General features: G+C 29.2%; 1 protein-coding gene, 1 long non-coding RNA gene and 1 other non-coding gene across 3 annotated transcripts; 1 reads left to right on the top strand and 2 right to left on the bottom strand.

Moving 5' to 3' along the window:
• The first annotated feature begins 2125 nt into the window (after positions 1 to 2125).
• TRNAS-AGA (transfer RNA serine (anticodon AGA)) lies at positions 2126 to 2207 on the top strand. Its single transcript has one exon. It is a non-coding gene; the product is annotated as a tRNA-Ser (tRNA).
• Positions 2208 to 6781: 4574 nt separating this feature from the next.
• On the bottom strand, positions 6782 to 7105 carry LOC140918727 (putative F-box protein At3g17490). Its single transcript, XM_073363520.1, has one exon. It carries the CDS (start codon positions 7103 to 7105, stop codon positions 6782 to 6784), a length of 324 nt encoding a protein of 107 aa, XP_073219621.1.
• A 73-nt stretch (positions 7106 to 7178) lies between these two features.
• Positions 7179 to 10350, bottom strand: LOC140921021 (uncharacterized). Its single transcript, XR_012163862.1, has 2 exons — positions 10121 to 10350; positions 7179 to 7546 (listed from the first exon to the last, which is right to left on the bottom strand). It is a non-coding gene; the product is annotated as an uncharacterized lncRNA (long non-coding RNA).
• Between the last annotated feature and the right edge of the window lie 529 nt (positions 10351 to 10879).

Here is a 10879-nt window from a genome sequence, read left to right as displayed (position 1 = left end):
TACACCCCTAAACATAGCCCCTTATGTTGTATTTCAACATGAGAAATCTAAATTCTTAAATGTTTGTTTGATCTACACAATAGTACTGGACATATATTGGAAATAGTAAGAGCTATATTGGAAAGAGTAAGAGCTTGGAAAAACCGAAGGCAGTAGTACACTAGAACACAATAATAATTGTGGGAGATAAATGGGCCATTCCTATTTTCCGCATTTTGTTTATTGATCTTGAGTGTTCTTTTATTATTAAAAACATAGGATGATTTGTAATCATCTTCCATTTGGTATAAGAGCTTTATTTTGCCTATGCCTTGTTGGTTCTTTGATTTTTCAAGTTTCGGGTATTTTTATGATTTGATTTGGGTTTTGATTTTTAGAACGTTTTGTTTTACAACATCATCAGGACCCTTTAATCTATTTAATTTGTTTTAAATGAATTGGATCGCAAAACAGGTTGAAAATGGGTCAAACTGATGCACTCAAGTTATAAAAACGAGTTGAAAACGGGTCAAATTGATCTTGAAGTTACAAAAAAAAGAGTACATTTTTTACATATCGAGGTTTGAACTCGTATTAGTGTCTCCTGACATTAGTATCTGACACTTTAACCACGAGGAAAATTGATAAACTTAATTAGATGCACACGTTGCTTGTGAAATTGCTTTGACATCAAGTCGTCATGATGAATCTTCACCTCAACTAACTTAGTAAGTGACACCTTATATGGTGCGATAGAAATGGGACCTGATCCAAGAACTAAATTGATCAAAAACTTAAATGTCTCAAACTGGTGGTAAACCTAGAACATTATGTTGAAATACATTTAAAAAATCATTCACAACTGGAACTTGGTTTAACATTGTATCGCTCTCTATTTCTAAGAAATATAGTAACATGTATCCTTGAGCTCCTTCTTGATAAAAATAAATTACAGTTTTATGTTCCTAGTCTAAAAGAATCTGGTTGGAAGATAACCAGTCCATGTCTAAAAGAATTTGGTTGGAAGATAATCAATGCCTAAAATCACATCTAATTGTTTAAAAGGCAAACATATCAAATCAATTAGGAATTTAATATCATAAACAACGATATGATAGTTCAAACATACACAATGTACAATAAATATGAATAATAATTTTATTACTATTATTATTATTATTATTATTATTATTATTATTATTCATATTATTATATATTAGATTTTGAAAAGTTATGTTAAATTATAAATTTATCAACCTTTTAGTATTTTAATCATTTGTTCTACATTAGTTTTTGATATATTTGAATATGTTAGGATAAAATAGAATTGAAATATGATGTCATATAAAGTTAAATCATTTAAATATCTTGTTAAATCTATAATAAAAAAAAAAAAACTTAATTTCATTGATTTATTAGTTTGTTAATCTACTGACAAATATGTTTGATTATTTATCTAAAAATGTTAATATAAAATATGTTTTTAAATAGACTAACAGACCGTACCAAACTTCATAAAGACTAGAATCTGACCTAGAAAAAGCTTATAACATGTCACTAGTTTGACTTAATCCTTTAATATTTTGATAGATCCGACTCGGTATTTTAAAAAACCTAACTTGACTTAGCCTATTTTCATTTCTATTAAGAGTCAAATGTGATTAATAATTTACAATTTCAAATATCATTTTAAAATATTAACTAATCATGTTAAAAGACTAGCTTGATTGGTATAACATTAGTCCTTCCTATTAGTATAAATCACTTTTTTCATTTTCACATATATAAAAAACAACGTCAAAATACGCTTTTATTATACAAGGGTATAATTTTTATTTTTTATCTTTAAATAAATTAATAATAAATAGTATATTTAAAAAATATATAAATATATAATTTACAATTACGGATTAATTTTTTTCTAAGGGAGCTTATAATTATATTAAATTTGTACTAAGCCTAAATGTACTACTACCTTTTCCTTTTTACCACTAACGGACTAGTGTTTATCTTGATAAAATTGGCATTTCTAGTTAGTCACTTTAGAGATCCTGAATTTCTTTTCCGTATTAACTCGATTGAAATACGAAGTTAAATTTAATCATTTATATTTAGGTATAATGTAATTCATGATAAGTATAATCTTGTGGACGTGCCGGAGTGGTTATCGGGCATGACTAGAAATCATGTGGGCTTTGCCCGCGCAGGTTCGAATCCTGCCGTCCACGATTGTATTATATTTTTGTTAGGCTCTTTATTGTGATTAGAATTTTTTTTCGATAAGTATAATTGTTTAGAAAATTGGGGGAAAAGCAAAATTATTAAAGATTGGATTTATACTTATATTAAGAATAATAAAAATGTTCAAAAATATGACAACTCTTATGGTGTAAGTTTGATAAATATTTTAGAGATAAATAATATAGTTTTTGTTGAATTGTGAAATATTCAATATGTTTAAAATACATACGTATTTTATGTGATAGTGCAATTATATAGGAATTTTTCAAGAATTTTACATATTAGTTTTATTGTTCATATATATATTTTTTAAAACTTTTAAGGGTAAATTAACATTTTGGTCCTTGAATGCATATAAAGTTGTCACTTTAGTTTTTCATTGAGTCATAAACTTAATGATGTGTCACTCTCTCAGTGTCAAGTGTGTAGTTAAGTAATCGAACACTAAAATTACAGTGAAATCAAAATTTTTTTTTTTATTTTAAAATCTCTAAATCTAAATATGTTTTACCATTTATTTTATTCTTCATCTTGATCCTTAACATTTCTCCTTCTCCTAATTTCTTTTTCATCCCATTCCTCCAACTTCTTCGTCTTCTTCCCTTATTTATTCATCTTTTCCATCTTCCCCCCAATTTAAAAAAGCAAGATTGAAATTAAGAGAATTATATTTATGATGATTTTTCCATCATAGGTGACCTTAGATCTAGAGTAAACAACTTAGCACAATGCAAAGGAAATAAACAGAAACAAAATTTCGAAAATGATTTAGTTTCCAAACAACATTGTCTCTTGAGCAGAGTCAAATGCAGCATCACAAACAACAATGAATTATAATGAAAGAGAGATTGTGTGTGGCAATAAAGAAAGGAAAAGAAAAAGAAAGAGTTTGTTTGCAGTGTTGTGGTTATGGTTATGGATTGTTTAAGCTAAAAGTTTAGTTTATTAAAAAGAAGAGAAAAATAAAAATTGGGGGCACAAACTTAATTCACAAAATGAAAAAAATGTCAACAAAGATTTATCAAATCATGTAAGTTTTTTAGTCTTGAACAAAAAATATACGATATAATTTATTTTTTTTATATTCTTTTTTCTTGTTTTAAAAATTACTTACATAAAAGTTTTTCAGTTGCATTAGAATGATTTTTTAAATAGCTAACAGTTGTTATCTTATCTTCATATCTATATTTAAAAAAAAAAATCCAATAATATTTTCAAGTTATGAACAATTATAAAATATAAATAATCATCATTAACAATAGTATTAGAGTTAAATTTGTAAAAATTTCTTAAGATTTGATTTTTTTTTTTTACCTTTTCATTGTATTGGGTTTTTGTATGTATAATTGCCTTTTGCATTAGTATGATGATGAAGATTTTGTATAAAACATTTCCTTCGTTGCACAATTTTCCGACATGGATTTTCTTATCTCAACCGTTTTCTAATAAATGCGTTAATTTAAATTTATTCTAGCGACTCTTAAATGAGTAATGATATTTAAACACATTTTTATACACAAATACAAGTGACTCTCCATAAAATCTCTCTTCATTTAATTTCCTTTTTTTTCCCCCTTTCTATCTCTCTTTTTTCACTTTTTTTTATCTTCCTCTACAAAAATAAACCTCACACATTCATACATAATTCCTCCTTCTTCCTTTTATTTACTGATTTTAATTAAATTTTTTATTAAGTAATTTGAGCAACATTATCTCCTCACTTGCAATGTAACTTTTCATATCATTCTTTTACACAATGTTGAGTTTCAAATTTTGTTTTTCGTAAATCTAGTTAATGACTTAAAACAAGATATAAATCTGGTTAATGACTTAAAACAAGATGGTTAATTCCTTTCACAACTTAGTTAATAGATTTGAATAGAAAATTTTATCATTCTAATCAAACAATATAATTTGGTTAATGGTTTTAAGAAACATGGTTAATATTGTGAACAATTTGGTTAATAGATTTGAACTGAAAATGTGGACATTCTAATCAAACAAAATATAAATTTGGTTAATGACTTAAAACAATATGGCTAATTCATTGCAAAACTTGGTTAATGGATTTGAATAGAAAGTTTGGTAATTCTAATTAAACAATGTAAATATGGATAATGACTTAAAACAATATGCCTAATTCATTGCAAAACTTGGTTAATGGATTTGAATAGAAAGTTTGGTAATTGTAATTAAACAATGTAAATATGGATAATGACTTAAAAAAAAGTGAAAAAAGAGAGACAAAAAGGGGGAAGTAAAAAAAAAGAGGAAATTAAATAAAGAAAGAGATTGTGTGTAAAATAAAAAAGGGAGAAATTAAATGAAGAAAGAGATTATATAGAGGATCACTTGTATTTATGTTTAAAAATGTGTTCAAATATCATTGCTCCTCTTAACAACGTTTATATACAATAATAACATTCTTTTTAATTTTCTAAGAATTTATTACAGGTGTATTTAAAAAAAATTAAATACCATCACCGATCAACAAAATTTGAGTTTTCGAGATCAAATAAAATTAAACCCACCACAAATTTTTGGAATTATACCTATTTTTTCACAAATGAAATTTGTACTATTACATGGAATCCCTAGTTTACAATTTACAATTAACTTTATGGTATTAATTTAAGATTATCATTTTTTTTTTAAAATAGCAACAAAAAAAATCAATGATATTCACTTAAAAAGTTTAGCAACCTATATAATGTCTCTTAGTATTTGAAAAGATGAAAGATATATTAATTTTATGAATAACTCTACGACGAATTCTTCGGTTAAATAGTTTTATATAAACAACGAATTTTATTAATTAAAATATTTTATTGAATTAAATTTAGAGAGATTTTTTTAGTTGAAATACGTACATTCAACAATCTCATCTAAACTCTTGTGATTTTTACATCTTCTAATAATTTAGTTGTTCGATGCCAATTTTATTTTTCCTTTTAATTCTTTCGTTATTATCAACTTCGCTGTTTTAAATTATCTCCCAAATAAATTCCAAATGATTAGGATCTCTTTTTCAAAAAACTGTAGGATTAAGACAAAACAAAAATAGTGTCACTTATGTCCCTTGTTGTTATTCATTAGATGGATTTTTATTCTTTGATTACTATTATTCATTGTTCTGTGCCACTTTTTTAATATTATTCATTGATACTACTAAATAAATAATTTATTTATTTTTAAAAAAAATCACGAGTAACTAAATAATTCTATTTTATTTTTTAGAATATAAATAAAAATATGATATATATATATATATATATATATATTATATATAAATGGCATAAATATCATTGTAAACAAATTATATTTATTTTAAAATTTCAATTAATTTTCATATTTTTATAATTTTGAATGCTAATTTATTAAATTATATAAAAAGACAAAACTATTCTTGTGAAAAAAACAGAAACATTTTTTACATTAATTATTAATATTTCATTTTTAAGTTTAAGATCAAATTCTATTAATTATTTTTATATTTTATTAGATTTACATTTTAGATTATATTTTATAAATTATTTTTATATTTATATTTTAATTATATTTTATAAGGTAATTGAGTGAATTATTGTTCTTATCATATCTTGTTGGTTTCTAACCAGCTCATATTCAAGATAGAAATTTCAACTAGAGAGTCATGATAAGATATATTTCTAGTTTAACTTATCATATCATGGTAGTTCATCAAACACTGAATTCAGACATGATATGATAACTTATTCTTATCTTGTCTCTTATTCTATCCATCAAACGGACTCTTTAATCTTTCAATTTTAATCATTGTAAAATAAAAATACAATTTTTAGTCACTATAAAATTATCATTCACACAATTTAAATCCCGTTGTTAAGTCAACATATATTTTTAAATGAATTTTTGCTAGCATATTTACAATAATATAAAAAGTTCCTCCACAAAATATGAGCTTAAAATTATATTTCTATATCCATATTTTTCTTTCTTTTATCTTGAATATTTTACATTTAAAAATTTCATATTTACTTCATCTTTAAGTTAAAAAAATTTAAAGCTTTGTGAGAGATGATGAATACAATACATTAAATCAACAAACTATGATTATTTGCATAAAAATAGTTATTGCATAATATTAAACGATTTTGCAAAAGTGGCTTAAATAATCCTTGGTAAGATTTTATTTAACTCTCAGTCTTACTTTGGTTTACTCGGGTCCCTTTCTTCTAAAAATCATAGCATTATAACAAGAAAATAACTTAGATAATCTTAAAAATTGTACTCATAAACCTTTTCCATGGAAGACATAAACTTAGTCTCTAAAAACAATTTATTCTTTCAACAATAGAAGATCTTCTTTATAAATTACAATTTGACAATGAAGTGACTCTCCTTGAATACCCACATCTTCAATAATTTAAGTACTTAAATCAAAATATGTCAGATTTTAATTTTTTCTTCTGAAGGATATATCACCATTTTTTCCTGCTCTGAAAGTATGTTCAACATCAACTAAGGGTCTAACATTGAACAATGTAGTCGATGATTCCACGACACCATGTTCACATAAAACTTATATGTAAAAAGATGCATTATTTACATAATTTGATATTAGTGCAATTGACATATTTAAGCCTGTCAAATGTCTCCCAACCCATTCAGATTCTAGACTATCATACATATCTAGAGGTATATGCGTTTTAATGAATGCTTCACCGCTTAAATCAAATGAAACCACATATTCTTCATCACTTGTTTGTCCCCACCAATGGCACATTCCATTTATGTATCCATCAACACTTTCAACATCACGACAAGGCATATCAACATCAAGTTTCCTCCAAGAGTTACTTCTTAGGCTATAGATCTCCCACATATTGTCAAAAGTCCTTGGCATGTTGTAACACCCCGTTTTTTCAAAGCGAGAGTATATTTTTTTTTTCAAAAGAATTTAAAATAAAGCAGAGAAATAAATAAAGAAATGCCTTTGGATAAATAATTGAGTCATTATAATTTACAAGCAGCGGAAAAGTTACTCCAATTATAAATCCAAACCATTTACCCAACAACAAATGGTACATGTAACCCATCGAACATAACATGTCAAGCTGACAATATTAGTATAGGTACAGTCTTCCATTTTAAAATAAATGCAATACAAAAGAAAGACATCTGATCCCTCTATGTCAACCTAATCTGATCATTTTACAACACAACTAAACACCCGGAGTGATCTCCACGCGCCCCGTGAGATTCTCCTAACGTAGCTGCAGTCAAGCGTTCCCATCTCCATTCCTGTCCGTAGGGTACGAATCGGTAGGATCGTCCTGACTCTCATCTGAGGGCAAAGCCCAGATTTCCACAATAATTGTAAAGGTCACCAACCGAAAATAACAGTTAACACATAACATTTAAGTTTTAAATGCTAAAAATAACTTTTCAGCTAAGCATGCACCTTATCAGGATTTTCAATATGCGTAAAGTTCATACAATGCTTTGCCAATTAAAAATGAAAGTAAAATGAAGTTCTCAATCCCCTAATTATAACATAACAACCAAGACATGGATAGATTCATGAGCAATCAATCATACAACTAAAACTGAGGATTTTCACTGAGCCAATCGATTGGGGTGAAGGATTTTGATGAAACAGAATCCTGGGCTGAAATCAATCGATTGGGAAATCGATTGAGTGAGTACTGAGCCCCTGACTTAATACCAATCGATTTCCAAATCGATTTCCTGAAGGTTTTTAGTGAAATTTTGAACTCTGGCTTGATTCAATCGATTGGGCAATCGATTGACAGGATAGCTGAGCCCCTGACTTAATGGCCAATCGATTTCCAAATCGATTTGGTCGAATATGGATGAGTCCCTGACTTAGGCCCAATCGATTGGGCAATCGATTTCGTAAATGATTTTCGAAAACTGATTACAAAATCGATTGGCTAATCGATTTTGTCCATTTGGCCAAGTCCCTGTTTACTATCCAATCGATTGGGAAATCGATTTACCTGTGTATTCTTTCAAAAATTCATAAACTAACTCAATCACATTCATGCATAATCCCAATTCTTAACACTTAACACTGATAACACAATTACTACGACATCATGGATTTCGAAATGGTATTGCAATCAAACATGTTATCACCAAATTCCAAAACATAACACTTAGCATTTATAACACATTACTACACAAACAAAATGAACCAACAGTTCACAAATCAACAGGGTGTAGTCTCTCGCGGACAAACACAATTCCCTCAGGAACGTAAGTCGTAAACGTACTACCTATCACGGGTCCGTACCGTTTACCGAGGTGCCACCTATCCCGGGTCAGCACAACTTACCAAAACATACACGAGTAAACGAGACATTAAGAGATTCCCCATTCTTAATTCTCATCTAACTTAAACCAGGGCGTAGTCTCTCACGGACAAACCCCTGCGCAGTCTCTCACGGACAAACGCAATTCCCGCAGGAACGTAAGTCGTAAACGTACTACCTATCACGGGTCCGTACTGTTTACCGAGGTGCCACCTATCCCGGGTCAGCACAACTTACCAAACACAATTCCCTCAGGAACGTAAGTCGTAAACGTACTACCTATCACGGGTCCGTACTGTTTACCGAGGTGCCACCCATCCCGGGTCAGCACGACTTACCAAACGTAAATCGTAAACGTACTGCCTATCACGGGCCCGTACTGTTTACCAAGGTGCCACCTATCCCGGGTCAGCACGATTTACCGAAACACACATAAAAAAGCGAGACATTAAGAGATTCCCCATTCTTAATTCTCATTTAACTTAACGATTTTCAAGACAAAACATTCAGTAAATAAGTCATTAAGAGATTCCCCATTCTTAATACTCATTTACTGAAACGATTTTCAAAAACGAACATTAAGTAACCGAGACATTAAGAGATTCCCCATTCTCAACGCCCAGTTAACTTAAACAATTTTCCAAACAAAATAATAAGTAACCGAGACATTAAGAGATTCCCCATTCTTAACGCCCAGTTAACTTAAACGATTTTCAAAATAAAATATTAAGTAACCGAGACATTAAGAGATTCCCCATTCTTAACTCCCAGTTAACTTAACAATTTTCAAAACAAAATATTAAGTAACCGAGACATTAAGAGATTCCCCATTCTTAACGTCCAGTTAACTTAAACGGTTTTCAAAACAAAATATTAAGTAACCGAGACATTAAGAGATTCCCCATTCTTAACGCCCAGTTAACTTAAACAAACGATTTTCAAAATAAAATATTAAGTAACCGAGACATTAAGAGATTCCCCATTCTTAACGCCCAGTTAACTTAAACGATTTTTCTTAAAACAAAATATTAAGTAACCGAGACATTAAGAGATTCCCCATTCTTAACGCCCAGTTAACTTAAACGATTTTCAAAACAAAATATTAAGTAACCGAGACATTAAGAGATTCCCCATTCTTAACGCCCAGTTAACTTAAACGATTTTCAAAATAAAATATTAAGTAACCGAGACATTAAGAGATTCCCCATTCTTAACGCCCAATTAACTTAAACGATTTTTCACAAACAAACGCACATTAAGTAAACAAGACATTAAGAGATTCCCCATTCTTAATACTCATTTAACTTAATGGTTTTCAAATTCCACACAAAACAAACTCCAAAAAATTTCCACCATCAAATCATAATTCACAACAAAACACATCAACCAACAAACATCAAGTATGAACATGCCAAATACGACGAACACACATAAACATAATAAATTTCATTTATTCAAAATCTTACATAAGTGAGGTAAATTCATTTTTCCCAAAACGATACTCCAATCCTAACAAAACTTGTTTCCACACAACTACAGATAAGGCCCTAGATGCAACCTAAAAGTTTGGAAGGAGCCTTTACCTTCGCGTTAGCTCTAACGTGCGTTTCCGGTACCGCGAGCAAATCCGGTAAAAATCTCCGCTCGCAACGTCGCCTCCAAATTGGCCCCCTAGCACTGTAGCGTGGTAGTGAGCAACTTTCCCTTCTGACTCTTCGCGAAATGAAGCTTGGATCTAGAAGAAACGGAGGGGTTTGTGTTTGAATCTCAAATACCGTTTTTCTTCGTTTTCGGATCAAAGAGGAAGAGTGGAGTTGCGAAACCTTTGTTCTAACACTCACCCAACCTTGGGTTATGGGAGAAGGAGGGAAAAATGGCCGTGGGTAGCAGAGGAAGAAGATGGAAAATCAAATTTTCCTTCCTTCCTTTTTCCTTTCTTTGTTTTTCCTTCCTTTCTATTTCCTTCTTTCCTTTATATAACCTTTTCTTTTCCTTTTCCTTCCTTCTAATTTCCTTTCTTTTTCCCTCCAACCAAACATATATATATTAAATATAACTTAACAAATATCTCAAAATAACTAGATATTTGTTAAATTACCATTTCACCCGTAACGCATTAAATTCTCCGTAAAGGATTTACCGCACTTAATTTAAATTTATTTATCGACGAGTAATTCTAAACGGGGTCAAAATAACTTTTTGATCCTATACACTCCATAATATTATTAACTTTGGCTAAAAAGCCTCCGAGCCAAAATCCAAAACATATAAAATACATAAAGTGTACCTTAAAATTATGGGTCTTACAAATATCTCAATAATATCAAATACCACACATTTAA

The sequence above is a fragment of the Cicer arietinum genome, chromosome 7 (genome assembly GCF_000331145.2).
Source record: "Cicer arietinum cultivar CDC Frontier isolate Library 1 chromosome 7, Cicar.CDCFrontier_v2.0, whole genome shotgun sequence".
NCBI classification, from domain to species: domain Eukaryota; kingdom Viridiplantae; phylum Streptophyta; class Magnoliopsida; order Fabales; family Fabaceae; genus Cicer; species Cicer arietinum.
Note: the sequence above shows the minus strand (reverse complement) of the source record. Positions and strands in the feature narration are given on the sequence as shown.

Coding starts and splice junctions, on each gene's coding strand:
- LOC140918727 (XM_073363520.1), bottom strand. CDS start 7,105: ATGCCAAGGACTTTTGACAATATGTGGGAGATCTATAGCCTAAGAAGT.